Source organism: Azolla caroliniana, unplaced genomic scaffold, assembly GCF_043228905.1.
Source record: "Azolla caroliniana isolate FFs.n. ecotype wild unplaced genomic scaffold, voAzoCaro1.0.p SCAF_22, whole genome shotgun sequence".
Classification (NCBI taxonomy): Eukaryota; Viridiplantae; Streptophyta; class Polypodiopsida; order Salviniales; family Salviniaceae; genus Azolla; species Azolla caroliniana.
In genome coordinates this window covers 11,596,344-11,619,848 of record NW_028230457.1, presented here as the reverse complement: position 1 = coordinate 11,619,848, position 23,505 = coordinate 11,596,344, and the positions used below count along the sequence as shown (strand labels likewise).

The 23,505-nt window shown below is 37.3% G+C and overlaps 2 protein-coding genes across 2 annotated transcripts in view; both read left to right on the top strand.

Annotated features, from left to right (window-relative positions):
- Window positions 1–23,505, top strand: part of LOC147850031 (uncharacterized) — a 72,534-nt gene that overhangs the window by 22,051 nt on the left and 26,978 nt on the right. The gene's annotated exons all lie outside the window — the stretch shown is intronic.
- Window positions 3,046–23,378, top strand: LOC147850036 (uncharacterized). The gene is made up of 10 exons (XM_087337173.1): window positions 3,046–3,066; window positions 7,072–7,134; window positions 7,231–7,425; window positions 7,733–7,924; window positions 8,004–8,185; window positions 20,171–20,266; window positions 21,072–21,117; window positions 21,277–21,398; window positions 21,697–21,789; window positions 22,183–23,378. Exons 2-10 carry the CDS (start codon window positions 7,089–7,091, stop codon window positions 23,113–23,115), a joined length of 1,905 nt encoding a protein of 634 aa, XP_087193299.1. The 5' UTR covers window positions 3,046–3,066; window positions 7,072–7,088; the 3' UTR covers window positions 23,116–23,378.

The window sequence follows — 23,505 nt, the reverse complement described above, 5'->3', positions numbered from 1 at the left end:
CACCTTGGGTTGGTCGATTAGTTGATTAATTAACTAGATTCAATTTTGCGACATGCATTGTATTCTCTAAATTGAATAGCTTATCACTAGTAGTTGCAATAACTTCCGCCTCTTGGGAGATCATTGTGGCATTGTTCAATATAATCAATAATGCGAATATTTAGCCATAATGCTCTTTATTAATCTCCATAGTTTGTTTGTCATAAGTTAATATTGCCATGGTCCGTTTTATTCACATCATACGGATGCCAAAGCAAGGTAAATGTTTGTTATTAAAAGCTTCCAAATACTACCACTACTTCAACATTGCTTAAAGGAACTCAAGTTTGCATGTTTCGAATTGAAAAGGCTTCAAAATGTTCTACATTTATATGAAAATTTTCCATGTTACTAACTATTCTCGAGTTATTTGTTATGACCAACATCCTCTCTATTCTGACAGAGTGGCATGAGTAACTATTGGCTTGAGGTTTTTGTTCATAATTTAGACAAAGGACATAGGGGGCAATTTTCCTTATTATTTCAAAATATACAACAATTGAAAGACCCAAGTCACTTTTATTTTTCCAGTGGTTCTCCACTCTTCCTCCCTATTTTCATAAATAAAGCATGGAATTGTTAATATTTGCATGTACTAAGACTTATCATAGAAACACAATGGAAGCGGGAAAGTAAACTCCATCCAATTACTAAGGTCAGTTGACCACGATCCTAACTATTACTTTCGCCCATCCACTCCATTGATCATGGTCCAAAGTTTTGTTGACATGTTCACACCATCACTCCCCCCTAAAGGGCTGGCCACGTAACTAGCACCATTTGCACCACCTAGCCAAATGGTTAAACTTCAAGTTTTATGAACTCTTTGATTAATCAAATACCCAAAATTTGACATGATTCACTATTTTTTTAGCTTTTCAATAACTCTCCTATGTTTAGCAAATTATGTATCACTGCTAGTTCTCTTGATGTGATCATGAACCCTTCCTTACCACAATCTCAAGTTCTCCAAAATTTCAACATCGTTCATGGATTTTGTCTAGGAACATCATAACTTAACCCCCTTTGTCCTTGGTAATCTCCACGTTCATTGCTTTGTATTCAATTTGAAGTTATTCATTGACTTCTTTCAGGAATGAAGATTCAATGTTGTGAGGGATTACCAATTGTATTTTGGGTTTGTCTTGTTTGAGCTTAACAAACAAGGTAAGAGTTTAACCAAGCTTTGTTAAATGCACATTCATCTTCATCTATTTGAGAACTTGAACATGTTTGTCTTCTTCTTTCGTCTTGGTTACCCCCATCTTCTTACCCATGGTGGCAATCGTAGTTGCACACAGAGAGAGATGCACCTATGGAACCAAATGTAGTATCAACATGTTACAACTAGCAATGGGCCCAGTTCCATTTCAGTTTAGTTCGGTTTTCTTTGCCTTGAAATTGAACCAAAGTGAACCAAACCATTTATATAAAACAAAAACCAAACCAAACCGTTTATGAACTTTTAGGCCATTTTAACTAAACCATTTAAGAAAAGGTAAACCAAACCATTTAAACCTAAACTATTGAGGGAAAAGTTGATACCAAACCGAACCATTTAATAAAAAATTTAAACTTAACCAATTTAAGTCAAACTAAGTAAAAATCTAAATAAATAAAAATACATTAAATTAAATAAGAATTTAAGTTAAATTTATTAAATCAATAAAAAATCATTAATGAAACCATTAAATCTAATAAGCACTTAAGCTAAATTAATTAAATCAATTAAAAAACATTAATTAAGCCATTAAATTTAATAAGCATTTAAGCTAAATTAATTAAATCAATAAAATAACTATGAAGGGGGAAAAAAAAGTTAACCAAAAACCAAAAAACATTTAAACCTATAAACCCATAAACCTGAGTTTTGGAACCAAGCCGAACTTAAACTGAACGTTTATTAAATATCCAAACCAAAACAAACCATTAAAGTTTTTTTGGAACCAATAAACCGTTAAACCATGGCTTAACGGTTCGGTTCGATTTGACCGAACTTAAATCGAACCGTTTACTAAAAATCCAAACCAAAACAAACCATTCTAGTTTTTTTGGAACCAAGAAACTGTTAAACCATGGCTTAACGGTTCGGTTCGGTTAGATCGAACTTAAACCAAACCGTTTATTAAAAATCCAAACCAAAACAAACCATTAAAGTAAAAATTTTGGAACCAATAAACCGTTAAAACCATGGCCCATAGCTAGTTACATCATAAGATCTCACGTTGTGATGGCATGTGGCAAGGAAAAACTCTGGCCATTGCAAGCCAAACAGGAGCTATGCTTTGTTCTCAAATACGATCACACCAAACAATTTGGTAAATTGGGTTTGAGTTTAGTGCAATAGTTTGTGCCCCCTGGACACCTGCCACGCCACATCATCACTACAACCGCGTAGCAAACCAATCAAATCATGCCACGTCATCACCACAACCGCATAGCGAACCAATCAAATCATGCCACATCATCACTACAACCTCATAACACACCAATCAAATCATGCCACGTCATCACCACAACCGCATAGTAAACCAATCAAATCATGCCACGTCATCACTACAACCGCATAACACACCAATCAAATCATGCCTCATCATCACTACAACCGCATAGCAAACCAATCAAATCATGCCACATCATCACTACAGCCACATAGCAAACCAATCAAATCATGCCACGTCATCACTACAAGCACGTAGCAACCGATCGAATCATGCCACATCATCATTACAAAGCTCATGGCAAACCAATCAAATCATGCCACGTCATCACTACAAGCGCGTAGCAACCGATCGAATCATGCCACGTCATCATTACAAAGCTCATGGCAAACCAATCAAATCATGCCACGTGCCGGGCTGAGCATAGCTTATGAAGCATATACAAGATTTTTCCCACAGTAGAGACAGAGACAGAGAGACAGAGACAGAGACAGAGAGACAGAGAGAGGGGTTTGTGATGATTTAGGTCAAGAGCTCGGTGTGTGTCCTGCTTCACGATCGCTGTCTCTGTGTGTTATATTTCCAGGTAAGCTCCGCCTTTAAATCCTTTAATGTCTTCATTCCTATGCATGCATGGAGTCAATCGAGGCTTTTTTTGTAAAGAAAGAAGGCATATTGTCTCGTTCTCTGTTTTAGGGTAAAAGATAACAGCACCTGTGTTCCTCGGATGCTCTTAAATAACCCACCAAAATTGTTACTGAAAGTCCCTCATTCTAGTGGCTGTGTTTGGCCTTCTCTAGAGTAAATCTGTGGAAAAACAAATGCATACACAGAATAAGTGTAGACATGTTGAAAAGTGAAGAATATGAATGAATTGAGATGTATCAACAAATAGAAGATGAGTAGTATCAGCAGCAGCAGAAGAAAAACTGCATTTTTTTAATTTTAAACATCTTTCATGAACGTATCATCCATGACATCTCAAACCTCTCCGTATGTGTGTGCGTGTGCGTGCGCCCTTGTGATATCCAGCCTGTATGACGATATTATTCCTCTGGCATACGAAGACCCTTAGGTAGAGGGATGCTAATGAGTTGTGTTAGTTGGTTCCTAAAACACAAACCTGGATCAACTGAATGATATCCATTTCTCAACTTTAGCCATCAGCATTCTTGCATAGTTCGCCAATGCAGTGTAGTGACCTTCGTCATGAGGGCTAGCTCATGTATTGCTTAATCGATAGTTAAGGGAGTGAGTGTAATGTCCATATTCATGGTTCTTTATTGTGTCATGTCATATGTGCTGGTTGAAATCTTGGAGAGGCATGCAAATTGGTATCGCAGCTATCTTCTTCTGGCAATGATATCTAATGGTGGTTCTTGGTATAATCATGTTACATACACATTGAAAGTTATATATTTATAGTTTTTCTGTGGATTAATATGGATCTAGGAAAAACAAACATTGTCTGCCTTTCACAATACATTGTATTCACATTGATGAGGTCTGAGTATGTCATGGAAGTTTTCATACTAGAGATAGGGAAGAAAACCGTCAACTTATTCTCAAGAGTGAAAGTCTTACACAATCTTGGATTTAGATAAAATCTCATTATATTTGGTTCTGAATGCAACACTTTACACTGCTGAAAATTTAGCAACGGTAAATATCTTATATCAAAGGAGTGGCCACTCTTGAGACTAAGGGAGGCCATCGTTGGAAAGAGAAAATTACTCTTATGGCTATTTGAACCTTGGGCAAATAAAAAATCATGTACACCAGGGTTTCATACGATCTCAATCTTATTAAAAAAGGTGGCAGGTTGTTCATCTTTCTTAGAGCGCTGCTTTACCCCTCTGTGCTGCTGCTTAAAGCCTTTATGCTTCCCTCAATTAATCAATTTGGGCCACTTTACCACCTTTCAATACAATTTGATTCAAAAAACCAGACCATCTACTCTTTATGTAAAGAGGCTGCTTCACCTTTTTTTATGTGAATGCGTATAAATGTACTCAAACTGGTTAATTGTTATGGCTTTGTTAACATGCTCATGAAATGTGATGTGTGCTAGTCTATTTATTTTGTGTGTTCAATTGCACCCTATGTATATCTCTTGGGGAGCAGTTCTCTGGTTACAGCATAAACTATGTGCGCATTTATTCAACGCAAGGGTTTTTGTCGGATTTTGTTACCATGCTCATGAAATGTGTTGTGCGCTGGTCTATTTATTTCATGTGCTCACTTGCACTCTAGATATATCACTTGGGGAGCAGTTCTCTGGTCACAACATAAACCATGCGTGCGTTTATTCAATGAGGATTTTCTTTGAATCTGGTTTTCATGTCCACTACTACTGGTACTCCAGTGGCACCTTGGATACAGAACAGACCCTCGTAATGGTTGGTTCTGCACAGATTTTCTCAGCATTGATTGATGACAGATATTCTAATTATAGTATTTTTATATACTACTTGTGTTCAATCTGGAGAAATTTAAACTACTTGACAATTCCGATGGTTTTTGTTATGGTAATATAAATACCGGTTTTTCTAAAAATAGTCAAATAAAACACCAAATACTACCAATATTTCTTTAACTGCATGATATTTTTGTTTTTGTCCATTGCTTTTGTATTTCCCTCAGAATCAGTTCACATAGAAAATTTGAAGGATTTTTCCCTGATAGAAAAAGAAAAAACAATTACAAGTAGCAAAGATGAATTAGATTCTTCATCATGTTTCAAGCTTCAGCTACACGGATATGTGTTCATCTTATATCATGATGCTTTTATAGGCAGCCAACTTTTTTGTACAAACAGTTAGAAAGAAACAGTATTATCTATGAAATGCCAAATTTTATGAGGCCAAAGTTTTGTTACAAATATATAAATTAACATAATTGCATCTTATCATAAGCATAGTAAATGTCTATAAACAAATTAAAAATTAAAATTAAAATCGAGGGCTGTCATTAGTATCCCATCATTGGACATTCTAGATAAAAAAGGATTGCAATAGTGTGACCAATGATTCCAACGACAGGTAGTAATGATTTTTATCTTTTTGAGATAATGAGGTTGTGGATGAGGTACTTGAGGTCGTGGCCCAGGACCAATGTGGGTGGAATTATGACAAGAGGTTAGTGATGGTTATCTGGATTTCTTGTCTCTTGTCCCCTGGAAGGTGTATTCATTTGCTTTTCAAGAGTTTACCCTGTGCCCAGCTTCACAAGTGTGTTTTGTCCACACGATTAAGATCATGCGGTTGAGATCCAAAATTGGGTTGTCAAGGATCTATTGGAAACTTGGTAGTCAAGGCTATAAAGAACACCCAGAGAAAGAAAATGCCACCTCTTTGTGCTTTTTTGTTTTCTTCTGCAAAATCTGCTAAAAGTATTTACTGCTTTTGTAACTATCACCCATTTATAACTTTTGTGTTCCATTTCTAAACCTTGGCTTTCGTATGCAGCCATCACAATTTCCCCTGAGTTTTTTTTTCTCACCAGATTCCCTCGTTTCTTCTCTTTTCATCTTATTTACTTTTATATTTACTGTGTAATATTTATTTTATTTTGATTTGTTCTCAAAGACGAGAAAACACTCAAGATGTAATCTCTTATTTGGTCTTATAGGACATTTTGGCCTCTTAAAAGATTTTAATATATCTTTCTTTCTTTCACCCACCACAGGAAGAGCCAGAAACAGTTCACAACCTCAATGCATTTTCACCCATGAAGTCTATTATAAATGACCACAACCAAAGATTTTTATGTGGGAGGTAGATATTTTGATTGAGCCTTTGAAGATATCCTCCTAAGAAATATTAAAGACAGCCATACAACAATCTCTTTGTTTTGATGCATCAATCAAATCGAAAGAAAGAAATGCCATATTTGTACCCTATTAAAAAGCAAAAAGGGTTTGAGAATAAGCCTTCTTTGGCAAGTTACACGGGTGTGAGAGTGAGATGATATGCATTTTGGAATATCTTGACAGTATGTGTCAACGCCATCATTGTACGAGGTTAGAATTTTATTAAGCTTATATGCTTTTAAACGTTGTTTTAAGTATTAGGGGTGCTATTTTTTGCTAGGGAGGGTAAAAACCAAGTGTGCTGTATAGCAGGACAAAGTGTATAAGTGAAAGGGTTCTGGATTATTTCATATAAGAGAATTTCATTTCTAATGTTGTTGATGGAGATATTTTTTTTGTGAAGAAGGATCTTCAGACATCATTGAAGTGCCACATGTATACATTCTTCTTGATATCCTTTTATCTATTGTCTTGTCAGAGATCTGTGTTGTACAAATTTTTCTTGTGAAGCAGGATCTTCAGACTTCATTGAACGTCTGCATGCATACACCCTTCTTGATGTTCTTTTGTCTATTGTCATGTCAGATCTTTGTGTTGTGGGCATGTGTTGTGTTTTCAACTGCATAAATTTGGCAAGGCTTAATGCGTTTTTCTTTTAGGTATTTATGAATGAAGAAAATATCAACAATATGGAAACTGGAAAATGAGTTTGGCTCTGATATTTCAATTCCTCAACCTTAAACAAATTCTCAATAAACTATATTTTTCTTGTTGTGCTAGCACTTGAAGGTGACCATATGATGCAGGAATTTGCACAAAACGATGTCATTGTGATGAACAATGGTAATTCAAAGGCGTTTTCCTGTAAATGAGCATATGGTCTTTAAGTGAAGATTTAATATAATCCTATATTATTTAAGTGTGTAATATGTTATCCAGGACTTAAAAAAGAGGCTTTTGCACTGGAATTAGAGCTTGCAGCTTCTCAACCACCTTTATCACCAAATGCTATAGACTTACTGGAAAAACAGTTGAATGATATCTACATGGGTCTACAACCAACTCGTCAAGACTATGAGGCTAGAGAAACTACACTGAACTTTCTGAATGATTTGGTCAGAAACAAGTTGTCAGGTTTTTCACATCTACTTTTAATCATCTGTTTAGTTTTACTTTAATCGGGAGATGAATTTGACCCTTCCAGTTTAGCGTCATGAGAACGTTTTCTTGGCTAGATCCCAAAGGTTGATGATGGAGAGTTCATGCCCTTAATTCAACCTATAAAACTACTGCGCTGCTAACATAGATGGTCGCATTACTTGAATCATGTTGGCCATTGTATTTTGATGATATATTATGAAGTTTTTCTTTTCTTTTCTAGAAAAAAGAATATTGTTTTAAGTATTGCTGTTTCTTAATCCAATGAACTGATACATTCCAGTTGGAGATATCTTAGAGCAACATGGTGTCTGCTCTGTGAGGGCATTTGGTTCTTACACAATGAACATGTTTACGTCAACTAGTGATTTGGATATCTCATTAAACTTACCAAGCGGGGTTGATCCCACCAATCGTAACCAGGGAATACAGCTTCTCAAGAAACTAACTAAATTGCTGTACAAACTTAAAGCCAGTAGGTTGACTATTTCTCATTGATATTAATGATCTGCACATTATGTATGGATGCATCAGACTTTTGTCATGCCTTTCAGGTGGGATTGTACAGGCTATACAGCCTATTTTGAAGGCCAAAGTGCCAGTGGTGAAGTTCCAACATTGCAACACTGGAATAGAATGTGACATCTCAGTGGAAAATCGAGATGGGATGATGAAGTCAGAATTTATGCGGATTTGCTCACGTATTGATCCACGGTTTCGCAAATTGTGCTTTCTGGTTTGTATTACTAAGTATTCTATGTTTTCAAATGTTTTTAGTGGTAAATTTTGTGTTTGAAGTAAACATAATGGACAGTACATGGGAGAAGATGACATTTACAAGATTAAATCATGAATAGCAATGAATGAATAGACGTGAGAGAATAACTGAAGACTTTCAAGAGTAGGGACTCCATAATAATATTTTTGACAACATGAACTTCATATAAAATGACAATGATAACAATTAGATATTACATATTATAAAACAGAACAGCAATCAGCAATACCACTATCATTATTCAAACTTTCCTCGTCACTAGCCTTTTTTATTCAAATTAAATCACCAAAAGTTCTCCATTGTCAGCAGATAGTGAGGGTTGAGATGTAAATGCAGTAGGTGGGTTACCAAACTAATGTATATTATAGTGACTATAGTCAATAAACTAAAGAATGGTTATTTACTTCAAGCCATTGAGCTGTATCTGTATCAGCACGCTTAGGAGCACATGAAAGATCATTCTGTTTTATCATCCCTTTGTAAGGGTGTTCACTGCTTTCCTATTGATAAAGTTGCTGGTGTTGTGAGTTAAATACTCTTCACAAATAGAAATTCCTATTAGAAGAATAAATGTTTGACTTGAAGATGGTTTAGCTCTAGAAGTGCAATGTATTAGAAGACTCAAGTGCCCAAATGACTAATGTCATAGCTTTGTGTCAGCTATCCCTTTGCAGTGGTCATGACTAATGCAATCAACTTGAATAGATTCCCTCTCTGATCCGTGAATCCAACTACCTGCCCAATGTTGTATTAACAGCTAATTGTGAGAAACTACCTCATACCCAACATTCGCAGACCTTGACATAGATAATAGGTTTGGACAAATTCGTAGAAGCAAAAGTACATTTTCCAAGCACTTCATTACACCTACTGAGTCCTCACAAATAGGCTGCACAAATGGGCTTCTGACCAAGACATAACAAAGGGGTTACAATAGATCGGGCAATAGCAATTTGCCGTGCGCGTAGGCTTGACACCATGGACTACGATCTCACCACCCTTGTCATTGACAGAAAATGCAGGGATCTGAGACTAACTCTCACACAACAAGATCAATTAGAAGACTTAAGAAAATATCAGTAGATTAGGAAAAAAACGAGCTTTCATTACAAAGATGTAGAATGGTTTATATAACCAATATCTACAGGTAGCTGGAAACCCAATGGTCCACTTAAGTAGGTTCACACTATTGTAACTATATTCACTCCGAACTGTTGCTTAACTAGGTTCATATTTTTCTAAGTATGTTCACACCCAACAATTACATAACTATGTTCACACCAAAGATTTCATAGGACACACATTAAGTGTAACAAACCCGCTTGAAGTGAATGGTGTGAATTGAATGTCGTCATTATCCAGGTGTTGCAAGAATGCCCAGTTCATTGCGAAAATATTCAAACTTTTCTTTTGATAGAGCCGTTGTAGAAATGTCTGCAACAATTTCATGAGTTGGTACATTGACCAAGTTTATCTCTTTAGCATGGAACTATTTCCTCACATAATGATTGTGAACCTCAATGTGTTTTGTTCATGCATGGAAGACAGGATTTCTTGCAATAGCCATGGCACTTTGACTATCTGTAAATATACAAGTAGGAGATGGTTGCTCAAGTGACAAATCGGACAATAATCTCATGAGCCAAACACACTCTACTGTAGCGCTTATTGCTGCTCTATATTCAGCTTCACAACTTGATGTTGCCACTGTTGGCTGCTTCTTGTTGTGCCAGGGAACACAGGAATTGTCGATCATGAAACAATTGCCACTATGTGAGACACGAGTGTTGTAGCAGCCAGCCCAATCACTATCAATGAAGGCTGTTAAAGTAGATGAATTGTCTTCTCCATAGTATGAGGCTGAAATCCATAGTTCAGATACCAAAAACAAGTAGTCTTCAATGGAGTTTTTATTGTACAAAGAGAAGCTCCATGAGGGAGTGCATGTTGTGCATAAGGATGTAGATCTTAGAGAGAGATATCACAATTTGCTACTTCCCGCTTGCCTACTGGAGGTTTGCACCTCTTGGAGAATCACCATATCTACCATTATATGATTATATCATAATAATATGGGTGATATAGTTCTATTAGGAGACTTCAATCAATGAACTAAGGGTGAACAAACAACTATGTTTGACAAAAGCCAGGCTGTGCATGGCAAGGTTATAACAGAGGTTGTTCTAAATTGACAAGCTCTAGATAGGAGTGAAGTTACAATACGGCAAATACTTTCTAGACTTGGGAAGTGCACATGGATTTATGATATATAGTGGTTTGTCACAGTGGCTGGACAAGCATAGTCGATAACCTCATGGAATCTCCATCGCTTATACCCAAAATAAGAGAGTTTTCTAAGCATGTTAGACCTATTGGATTAAATCATGCATATCTATGCTTTGAGTTGAAGGACAGATGCACAAAGAAAGAAACATATAACGTCTTTTAAGAGGCCAAAATGGCCTATAAGACCAAACAAAAGATTACATCGTAACGGTTGTGTTGTATTTGAGAACAAACTAAAATAAATGTTACTAAGTAAAAAAAAAGTAAAAAGATAAAAAAACGACTAAAGAATCTCATTATTTGTACATGTAAGATTCTCAAGTCAGATATTTTGTAATTCTTGTCTTTGAAAGATCTCTACCATTGGTCAGTCTAGAATGAAGAGGTCTCCGAAGGGGGAAGCACCTGCCATGGGGGGAGATATCGGCCGTTATCTGTCAATGAGCGGGAGATATTTGCCTTTATTTGTCGATGGCCAGGGTGGTGTGAGTGGTCCATCAGGCTGGGGCCTATGTGCACGGCAAATTTGTATTGCCCAATCTATTGTAACCCCTTTGTTATGTCCTGGTCGAGAGCCCATTTGTGTAGCCCTTGATTGACTTGTAGCATGAGTGATGGGGCTAAAGAAAGTTGTGATTGTTCTTTGTTGATGAGTTTGTGTGCCTGTACTATTGTCCTTCGACAACTTTTCCTTGTTTCTCTTAAGTTCAAGGAGGGCAAAGCCCATAAAAAGAGGGTTTTTTTCTGCTTTGTGGATTTCCGAAATCCTTTGATGTTTAGTGCTTAGCTCATACAAGAGCTAGAAGCCGTTTGCTGTCCTTATAGATATGCAATGATGTTTAGTGCTTAGCTCATACAAGAGCTAGAAGCTGTTTGCTGCCATTATAGATATGCAATGGGGAACCTATGAGGAAAAGTGTGATCTCCCAATGGTTTGTTGGAGGCTGTGGCTAGCATAATTAGCATTAAACAAGGATGCCCATTATCATCCACTCTCTTTGGTCTCTATATAGATGAGGTATCACATTAAATAGAGAGAGTTGGTGGTTTAGGAGCATGCTTAGCGGTTACAACCATCAGATATTACTATATATTGACATTGTGCTTATCTCCAACTCTCCAGAGGGAATACAAAGATACCAAATGTTTTAAACTCGTTTTGTATGGACAAAGGTTTGTTAGTAAACCTTGATAAAATTAAAGTGATGGTGTTTGTTGAGAATGTTTAAAAGTTGTAACGGCTAGCCCAACGGCTAGTTAGTCCCAACAGCTAGTTAGCCCAACGGCCAGATCTTGGCCTTTATAAAGAGGGACTTCTCCTCATGTAAATATAAGAGATCTCTGTATTTTCTCCCTCCAATGAATGTATATTACAGAACAGATGTGCTTTCTCATATTTCTTTATGGTATCAGAGCATAGATCCGCCCCTCTGCAAAACCCTAGATCTGTCCTCTGTAGAACCCTAGATCTACCCTTCTGCTGAAATGACAGTGATTGGAACAGCACTGTCCTAGCATTCAAGAGAGGAAAGGGGGATTTTTGTTTCATTTGGGATGACATTGCTATGTGATTGAGAGGTGACTTGGGAAAAAAAAAAAAAAAAAGTCAGAAGAGGAAAGCAGAGATAGGCCAAGTTGACAAGATGGATGATGTGTTCTCAAAATTGAATGAAGATGAGGTGAAAACATTGGTGAAATACATGAAACAGGCTGAGATAGTAGCATCTGGAGGTGTGACAGGAATGCAACCACCACCCCGACTTGAACTCCTCCCAGTTGAGTTCAAACTTGATGGACCAGCCACATACTTGAGCTGGTCGCGTCGGATTATAGGTGCCTTGGCAGGAAGAAGCCTTGACGGCTACCTTACGGGAGAAGAGAAAGAGCCTCCTATCAAAACGAGCAATGAATGGAAAGCATGGAGAGCTACCCACATGTCATTGTACACGTGGCTCCTAAACTCCATGATTCCATCAATCGCCACAACAGTTGATGGAATTTTAAGTGTAAAGGAGATATGGGAGAAATTGCAAAAGACGTATGCAGGGAGGGGAAATAACATGAGAGTATTTCAAATCGAGCAGGAGATTGATGCTGTTTGCCAGGGAGATAGGATGGTCCAGGAATATGCCATAGAGTTGGAGCGTCTATGGGCAGAATACGATCATTTCTCGCCTGTGACAGTGTGCAATGATCCTCAGTGTAAGAGCAAGGAAATTTCTGCTCAAAGAAGAACTATGCAATTTTTGAAACATCTCAACCCGTCATTTGATCAAAGAAGGGCAGTTCTTCTAGCTAAGGCAGAAATTCCTACACTTGATGAGGCAATCGCGACTATGATACAAGAGGAGAGTAGAATGAAGCTGCTCTCTGACACTACCGGACTTCCAGGGGTACGATCGGCACTAATGGTGTCCAATACAAGCGGAAGTGAAAATCGAAAATGCTACAATTGTGGTGAAGCTGGTCATTTCAAGAATGCTTGCCCTAAACCATCTAAGGAGAGAGAATATGGAGGACGTGGACAAACTAGAGGTCGTGGTCGAGGGGGCCGAAGAGGTGCACGAGGAGGTTACCAAGCAAACTTGATGGTAGCAAAAGAAGAGGAAGGAACTAAGGTGGTGTTCACCGAAGAGGATCAAGCTCTCTTAGAAATACTTAGGAGGAAGCAAAGAGCCGCAGATGATACTTCATTCATGTCAAGAGGTAACACTGCCACCTATGCTTATTCGGCCACAAGTACTAGCAACACAAATACTCTTGCCTCTACACCAGAATGGATAATTGATTCTGGTGCATCTAGGCATGTGACGGGTAATGCTAGTGAATTCTCCTCATATACTCACTTATCAATGCCAGAAAGCATTCAAATTGCTGACGGTACTATACAACCTGTAGTGGGTATAGGTACAGTAAAATGTACCGACTCTGTGACATTGTCTAATGTGTTGCATGCTCCTTCTTTCCCAGTAAACTTATTATCTATAAGTTCTATCATACACCAACTAAAATGTGTTGTTTCTTTTGATATTCCCAAGGTGATATTCCAGGAGAAAGGGACAGGTCGGAGACTTGGGACTGGCACATGGCATAGTGGACTATGGTATTTGGATCGTGAAGGGCTGGATTCAGCATTAGCATCTATGGTAGAGGGAATAGATGTAAGGGGATCTAGAATGAGTTATGAGGACTTGTTAATACTTCATCACCAACGCATGGGACATGCCTCTTATGGCATTTTGAGTCGGGTGTATCCACACCTTTTTGAAAAGGCGGATAAAACAAAACTTGTTTGTGATGCATGTGAATTTGGTAAGCTTACTAAAAGTTCATATGCTAGTTCGGGTCATAGGAGTTCCCATGCATTTGATGTAATACACTCCGATGTTTGGGGACCATGTCCCACAAGTTCTATTAATGGATATCGATATTTTGTCTCTTTCATTGACTGCTTCTCTCGTGTGACTTGGTTATATTTGATGAGGAAAAAGAATGAAGTATTTGCTTGTTTTAAAGATTTTCATAAAGCAGTTCAAACTCAATATGGTGCAGTAGTAAAAGTGTTGAGGTCTGATAATGGAACAGAGTATGCTAACATGACATTTAGGGCATACCTCTCAGATCAAGGAATACAACATCAAACTACATGCCCATATACACCAGAACAAAATGGAGTAGCAGAGAGGAAGAATAGACATCTTCTAGAGGTAACGAGAAGCATGATGATTTCTATGAATGTCCCAAAGCAGTTGTGGGGACAGGCAGTTTTGACGGCTGCCACATTGATCAATAGAATGCCCTCTAGAGTATTGGAGTGGAAGTCTCCATGTGAGTTGTTGCAAGGCAATAACTCTGGAATCCTTCCTTTGAAGGTGTTTGGATGTGTGTGTTTTGTAAAGGACAGTAGACCATCAGTAGGAAAACTTGATCCTAAAGCTGTAAAATGTGTATTTGTGGGATACTCTGCCACACAAAAAGGCTATGTTTGCTGGAGTCCAGTAGAGAAGAGATTATTTGTGAGCATGGATGTGCATTTCAGAGAGTCAGAGCCATATTATAAACAAGGGGTAACTTCACCCTTTGATGACTTAATTCAGACTGAAAATATGAGGGAAGGAGATAATTGTGAGAGGTTGCTAAAAATAGGATCAATTCCTTTACTGATCCCTACATCAGCTGAGAAAGAAGTGAGCGTAGGAGGTACGGAAGAAGAAGGAAACGAAGACGAGGAGCCTATATGTGTTGGGACTCAAGTTGAGGGGGAGCTAAAGGTGTATACAAGGAAGAGGAGGCAGAAAGACGGAAATGTGAACACGTCTTCAGCACCACATGTGCCATCAAGTTCCATGTCCCGACCTGCCTCGACTTCTGAAATACCTACAGAACTCCCGAACCGAGAAATCACAGGTGATATGATTTCCTCTCCTTCTCCTATCGAGATTAGGAGGACCTCTCGCAGTAATGCAGGGGTCCCTCCTGATCGTTATGGTTTTCCTCATGATATTGCTCAGTTTATCTCTTATTCTAACATATCAGCTACACATAGAGCATTCATTGCATCATTAGACTCTGTCACTTTACCCAAGTGTTGGCAGGTTGCTAAAGAAGATCCAAAATGGAAAGCAGCCATGCAAGAAGAACTCGGAGCTCTTGAGAAGAACAAAACTTGGGAGATTGTGTCACTACCACCGGGAAAGAAGGCGGTTGGGTGCAAATGGGTGTTTACAATAAAACAGACCCCAGAGGGAAAAATAGATCGATACAAGGCACGATTGGTGGCTAAAGGATATAGTCAGACATATGGCATTGACTATGATGAGACTTTTGCACCTGTGGCGAAGATGAGCACTGTTAGAACACTTATTTCCTTAGCAGTGAATAAGGATTGGAAATTACATCAATTAGATGTAAAAAATGCATTCCTTCATGGAGAGTTGATGGAGGAAGTGTACATGGATGTTCCCCCAGGTTTCGGTACAATTCAAACAGTAGGTAAGGTTTGCAAACTTAGGAAGTCGCTTTATGGACTAAAGCAATCTCCTCGAGCCTGGTTTGACAGGTTAAGAAGGGCTATGGTGGGTATGGGATACCAACAGACGAATGCAGACCATACAGTGTTCTTTCGACAACACAAGGACCATACTACATTGCTTGCTGTGTATGTGGATGATATAATTATCACAGGTAACGATGAAGGAGAAATTGCCCAACTGAAGATGCAATTGGGTAAAGAGTTTGAGGTGAAGGATCTAGGATTGCTACGCTACTTTCTTGGAATTGAGGTAGCTCGTGGAGCAGAAGGAGTTGTTCTATCTCAGCGAAAATATGTACTTGATCTTCTCAAAGAAACTGGAATGTTGGGTTGTAGGCCTGTAGCTTCTCCAATCGACCAAAAGATCAAGCTAACTGAACTTGCGGGAGAGAAAGTTGATCGTGAAAGGTATCAAAGATTGGTAGGTCGGCTGATTTATTTGACCCACACCCGTCCAGATATCTCATTTGCAGTAAGTGTGGTAAGTCGCTACATGCATGATCCGAGGAAAGATCATATGGATGCAGTGTACCATATTCTGAGATATCTCAAAGGTGCCCCAGGGAAGGGATTAATCTTCAGAAAACATGGTCATTTTAACATTGAGGGCTATTGTGATTCTGATTGGGCCAGTTGTGCTGAGGACAGAAAATCCACATCAGGATACTGCATGTTTGTTGGAGGCAATCTAGTCTCTTGGAAGAGTAAGAAACAGTCAGTAGTAGCAAGGTCAACAGCTGAAGCAGAGTATAGAGCTATTGCTATAGGAGTTGCGGAGATGTTATGGCTGCGAACTCTCCTAGTAGAACTAAAGGTGAATCAAGAAAATCAGATGATGTTGTGGTGTGACAATAAGTCAGCAATCAGCATTGCCAACAATCCGGTACAGCACGATAGGACCAAACACATCGAAATCGACAGGTTCTTTATCAAAGAAAAGCTTGATAATGGAATATTAAAATTGAGTCATGTTTCTACTGAACATCAAGTAGCAGATTGTCTTACAAAGGGACTTGGGCCAGTAAGTCTTACTAGATTGTGTGACAAGATGGGCTTAGTGGATATTTTTCACCCATCTTGAGGGGGAGTGTTGAGAATGTTTAAAAGTTGTAACGGCTAGCCCAACGGCTAGTTAGTCCCAACAGCTAGTTAGCCCAACGGCCAGATCTTGGCCTTTATAAAGAGGGACTTCTCCTCATGTAAATATAAGAGATCTCTGTATTTTCTCCCTCCAATGAATGTATATTACAGAACAGATGTGCTTTCTCATATTTCTTTAGTGTTTAACACCACTTGAGCATGGGTAATGAGATCAGAACCAGAATACTCACACAGAAGGCTACTTGTGCTTGACACTCTCGTGGATATGCAGCCCTTGATTTGATATACTTAGTGACACCAGTCCTTTTCTACATAGTAGAAACCTGGGGACCAAGTCTTCACATGATAACTGGAGAGATTTGGAGATACCTCTAGACTGCTTATGTCATCAAAGCCCTATAACATCTCTTGGTAGGAAGATGGCCCTCTACAAGGCACACTTGTTATACACATCAAAGGATGGATTCATAAGCAGGCCCCTCTTATATGGACATACATCTATCCTATGCATTGTGCAGTATACATCTATCCTATAAGTCTTATAGGGCAGCTGAAAACTTCTTCATGTCAGTTAGAGATTGAGGCAGACAAATATGTACAAATAGCTCTAGAAGATAAAATTTGCCCATTTTGTCATCAGGGAGTGGAATTTGAAGAACAATATGTTTGTCATTGTACTGTACTTTTATGAAATTAGAGGGAAATACCATTGCCTCTTTAAGCAATGCTTTTTGGCCCACTACTCTAGGTACTAAAATATGAAGACAAATGGTGCTTGGGGCTTTTCTTGGCAGAAGTTGTTGAAGGACATCAATACAACCACATAAGCACATCAACAAAGAACAATGACAATTTTCGTTATCCACATTACTCCTCATGTCATTAGTCAATCAATGGCTATCATTTGATCTTGAAGGTTCTTTATCCTTGTGATAAACATGTTTGCCTTCTCATCTTCGCCCATCCTTTTGAACAATAACTGATATACTAGGTTTTATTGTCATTTCTGTCCTCATTTCATTGCCATTCTAAAGGATCCTCGAGGCATCTGCCACCTTTGACATGTGCTGAATCAATGTCAAAATAGTCGGTTGGCTCTATGACAATTGCATAGAATGCACCTACATTATATGTCTTCCAAGCAAGACTGCAATTATTTGAAGGATCGTTACTGGGTTCTTTGGAAGTATAGTTCACATCGGCTCGATATCCAGTCCAAGCAGTCTGTGTTCATGAGCTCATATGAATCCATATGATGGTCATTTTGAAGTTCCACAATGTGTAGTTTGTTATGTCAAGGTTCCTTCCCAACATTACAGGTGGCCACAGACTCACCCCACTAGGAATCCCACTTCTACATCCACTCGTTAATGTCAACTTTGCTACTAACTAAGAACAGTCATGAACCTTGCTTTATTGCCGGTGACTGCGGGCAACTCCTCCAGAACTCTTTCAAGTGACAAGTGTAGAATCACTATAGCTCTGGATATCATCTTAGATTCTGAAGAAAACAAGTGAATGTATAAACAGACACTTATATTTTCTTAAATACTAGGATTTTTCCTTTTGGTATCCCATTGGTTGAGGGTAAGGGTCATGAAAAGTTTATAAAATGGCATCAGATGGTGGAGAAGGACTTGCACCTGAAGTAAAAATATCTTCAGCCTGAAAGGAATAGTACCTAAAGTAAAGATATGTTCAGCCCAAGAATTCCTCTGAAATGTGTTTGGGAGTATGTATTGTTCGAAGGAATGTGGAAGCAATTGAAATGCGTCATATATGCCCCAGCCAAAACAGTGCTGAAGAGGTCTTCTTGGGGCAACCATCAGATTTTGAGCTACCTTTATTCCGAAGGGAAGGTCTCAAGTTTGTATAGACTGAAGCAGGCACCATGGCAACCAAATAATTTTCTATATAAGAGATGAAGTGGAAGTTCAGAAGACAAGTAATACAGATAGTGTGGATAAATGCTTGAGGGACGTGTTAATGTGCAGGTGGTTATAAAGTTAATATAATAGATGGGTTAACCATTAGGGTTAGCCACCTTGTTAAGATAGTAACCTCAGTGTGAGAGCTAAGGTTAGTTCTTCACTTATGGTTAGTAACCATTGAGTTGTAGTTGTATCTTTTCTCTCTCTTAGGAACACCTAAGTATATAGCTCATTGTTTCATCCCTGTGCTGTAGTCCAATTTCAGCAGTCTGCTATCAATGAAATCTCTTTCTCTTCCATTATTTCTTTTTTGTTGTTGCTCGTCTGTACAGATAGAGTTCCCATGCAATACTTAACTCTCCGTATCATAAACAAGTCTATAAATGACCTTCTATTGATTCTATTATAGTTAATTACATTTGCTAGGCTGCACTTTCTGATATGTCAACTGCAGCCTAACCTAGGGTGGATGGATGTAGATTAAGGTAATTAATAACTTTTAATCAGACTAGCATAAACTAGAAATTGAAGCAAGTATTGATTTTTGTTGGATGTAATTTTGCAAACCACGGTGATAATTACAAGCATAGATTGACACATGCGTGACATTCGTCATATTCTCCATGCGTGATATTCTCAATATTCGAGAATACGAAATGGCCCCAAGAATATTATAAAACCATTCGTTTTACAAAAATATATAAAATATTAATTTATTTAAATAAATTTAATTTCACTAAAAAAAGAACAATCATTCATTAATAGATTATATACATATGATTAGTATTAACTCTCTTTTATAGTGTCAAATAAAAAATAGGAAAGTTTATGAACCTTTATTTTAATTAATTAATTTGTTTTAAAAAACGAATATTTGTATATTTATTATAGAAATATGATTACTGTGAAGTCCAATTTTTAATATCAAGATAAAAATATCCATAATTTTTGAGAGAATAAAAAGTGAGGAATTAATGAACCTTTATTGTATTTTATTTATTTATTAAAAATAAAACGAATATTTTTATATTTATTATAAAAATTTATTAGTGTCAAGTCCCTCTTAATGTTCCTTTTTATAGTCCCTCTTTTAATGTCCCTTTTTATTGTGAAGTCCCTTTTTTTTTATCCTAGTAAACTAAAAAAGGAGGGAGTTCTTGGACTCTATTTTATTTTATTTTTTTGGATAAACGAATACTTGACCATGCATTCGTATGCATTCGAATGGGAAACCCCACGAATGCGAATATGTCAATCTATGATTACAAGCATAGTATGTAATATACTCGAATGCATTGGCAAACATTCTTTTTCATATGAATGCAAACGAATGCATATGTTAACAAAACATTGTTATGTTTTTTTTACACCTTTTACCTTAAATTTTTTTTTACCTTATTATAAATAATGAATACAAAAGTATGGTATTTACCATAGTTGAGTGATTGAAACATTCTTGAATGCGAATGCACATATGGTATGTATGGTTCATACTCTATGGTTACGAGAATGATACATTGCAAGAATGATTTTCATACTTTATTGTTTTCAACAATGAATTTGTTTTTCAACTAATCAAGCGCACTGCTGTAGGTGAAGGCATGGGCAAATGCTAGTGGGATTAACAGCTCCAAAGATCATACTCTGAATTCATTAAGCATCATCTTACTTGTTGCATTTCATCTTCAGGTTGTAAGGCTTGCCTATCTTGTAGCTCTCTAATATATTCTTGTTGATAGCAATGATGGCTGTTTTGTTTTCCAAATAGCATGGCATTGAAATTATCCAAAGTCTCAATCTTCATTTACAAAAATATATGAACTGTCTTTATTATGATACATGATTCAAATGTGATATTTTGTCTTTTGTAAACCCATAAAAGGATAATTCTTTTGGGGTTCTTGACGTTTTTATTTCTATCATATGTTGAGTATTGAATTTTATCTCAAAATGGATATATATGGGCTTCATAGAAACATGGAAGTATGACATAATAATCTCTTCTGTAATCATTGTTTTGTAGAGAATCATAGGTATGTAAAGAAGATTATATAAGATTATTTTGGAATATCAAAGCAAGTAAATATTTACTACAGATATATACTCATTATGATTTTCAAGCCTAGGTTGTAGGATAGAGGAAACAAAGAAACAACAATATTCAATGAGAAAATCGTTAGAAAGTCCCTTTATCTCATGATAGTTGAGTGACTCGGGGATGTTTGTGTAAAGGATAAAGTATATTATATCCATATAATTGCTAGGTTGGTAGTTACATCTAATGATCATCTTCACTTTTTCCAACTTAAGTAGCCACTGCCTAAGAAGCACCACTTGTGGTTAGCATTATCTTAGACACTTCTGGCTGCCCAAATTTTTGTCAAGCATGGTAGAGCATACTGATCCAAAACATGTTTCCTTCCTGCTTTTGATCATAATATATCATTTCAAAACTATGGAACTGAACTTTTCTTTTCCTTGTTAACTAATGCAGACTAGGATCCCAGCAATACTTCCCCCATTTTCAGCAATACTTAAAGGTTACACACCACATACTTTTGGATGTTATCCGAAGCAGTTATTTGTTTTCTGTGTTTCAAATGTAGGCAGTTGCTACTGGAACAAACAAAAGTTGCGGCACTTATTTATAACGATTCATTTCCCACCAAACAGATTATAAATTCATCTTCCCTTAACAGATTATAATTCATCAACATCAGATGGAATATCAATGGTTGAACATCGAGCACGTAGATTTGAGGGTTTTGGGATTTATAATAAAGATACAGTCACCCAGTTGTTCAATTCGTTTTTGATTCAGGTAAGGAAAATTGCTCCTTTTCTATCTCTCATAAGTATGATCAATCAAATACATTAAGAAGAAGGTAACAGATGGAAGAACCTTTTTTGTCATGTTAGTACAAGGGATTGGTCCTTGTTCAAAACTTTTCTATTTGTAAGTATATCATCTTTCAGTATTTCTGCAACCTGCCGGCCTGCAGTTATAGATTTGGTGCCGATTCATGTTATGAGAAAACTCTTTTAATATGCATTATTATAAACAAACCATGGTACGCTGCTATAAATGTATGTCAATTATGGTTCTTATTCTTGTACAGATTATAGCTGTGAAGGATATATGGCAGCAAGGGCTTTGTGTTAGCACATACCAAGGGACATGGATGAAAGCATCTGAACCAGATTTAATTTTTGTAAGATATTCTTAGGTCACATCATTTGTTTATTACTTACTAATTTTCATCTTGGTCATTAAATCATCTAGCTCATCCAAACTGATCAAAGAAAGAAAGAGAGAAATATATATATATATAAACGTCTTTTAAGAGGCCAAAATGGCCTATAAGACAAAACAAGAGATTACATCTTAAGTATTGTCTTGTCTTTGAGAACAACAAATCAAAATAAAATAAACGTTACTAAGGAAACGTAAAAGTAAATAAGATAAAAGAGAGTAAAGAACGTTGGTATCCACACAAGTAAGATTCTCAAATCAGATATATTGTGACTTTTGTCTTTTAAAGATCTCTATGTATATTAATGTCTTTTAAGAGATCTACTGATTTGATGAAATATGATAAGGATAGGTGCAGGATTTCTCCACTCTTTCACATAATGCAGCGCGTGTGGTAAATCTAGGTGGATTTCATTCAATCTACAAATCCTTTCAGGAAGCACATTTGTGTCTTAGAAGATTTATGATGGGCCCATACAAGTCCCCTTCTCTAAGGTCCTTACTGTTTACTCCTGAAAAGAGTTATCAGTGCAGCAAGAAAGAACCTCCGAATGAAGTTAGAAGGGAACCTCCTATGCAAAGAGAAAAGCATTTCAACCACATTGTTCGACAGGAGAAAGGGGCTCCAGGTGAGAGAATGGTGGACGAATTAGCTTTGTGGCTCACCTATGGAAATGCACCAACAAAGCTCAACCCTCAGATGAGAAGAGAGCATCTAATGGCTGAGGCTCTTCATTCTAGCGAGCATCCTTCAAAGTATTTAAGACTAGTCGATAATAGCCATTTTAATTCTTTACCTCATCCAAGATATGAAGGAATACTACCACAGGAAGATCCGAGCCAGAATGACATAGACAGCATGCGGCAACGGAATTCTTTACCTCATCCAAGATATCAAGGGATACTACCACAGGAACATCCGAGCCAGAATGGCATAGACAGCATGCGTCAATGGAATTCTTTACCTCATCCAAGATATCAAGGGATACTACCACAGGAACATCCGAGCCAGAATGACATAGACAGCATGCGGCAACGGAATTCTTTACCTCATCCAAGATATCAAGGGATACTACCACAGGAACATCTGAGCCAGAATGACATAGACAGCATGCATCAACGGTCATTCTATAGACCTCATCAACCTAGTTACCACAATGAAGGTTTGACTGCAACAGTTAATAGTGTAAATGTAAGAAGAGAAGCAAACAGTTTATATGGAAGTGAAAGAGAATCAAGTGCACGAACATATTATAATCATCCCTTTGGTCGTAGAATGTATTGAGAATACAGAAGTAAGAATTAACTGTAACAGTTCTGTTTTATGGAACTAGAATTTAGGAAGCATACAGCTTTCAACATCCTTCAATTCACCATGGCCCTGATATGCAACAAAAATTCTCGGAAGTAACATCCATTGTAATGGCCAGACCCTGCCTTCCAATTGGTCCCTAATTGCCTTCCAGGTTTCTTAACAGTAGGACAAAAGATAATGTTTAAATTTGTTGATTCACAAACAAATGTATAAAAAACCCAAAGATGACAAATATGAAATTTTCTGTCTGCGCCATGAAGTTTCTACCTCGGTTAACCACTAAATGAATTTCTTGGCTTAATTTTCATGCTAATATGAAGTAATTTTCATGCTAATATGCGCATAATAAAGAGTTTTCTA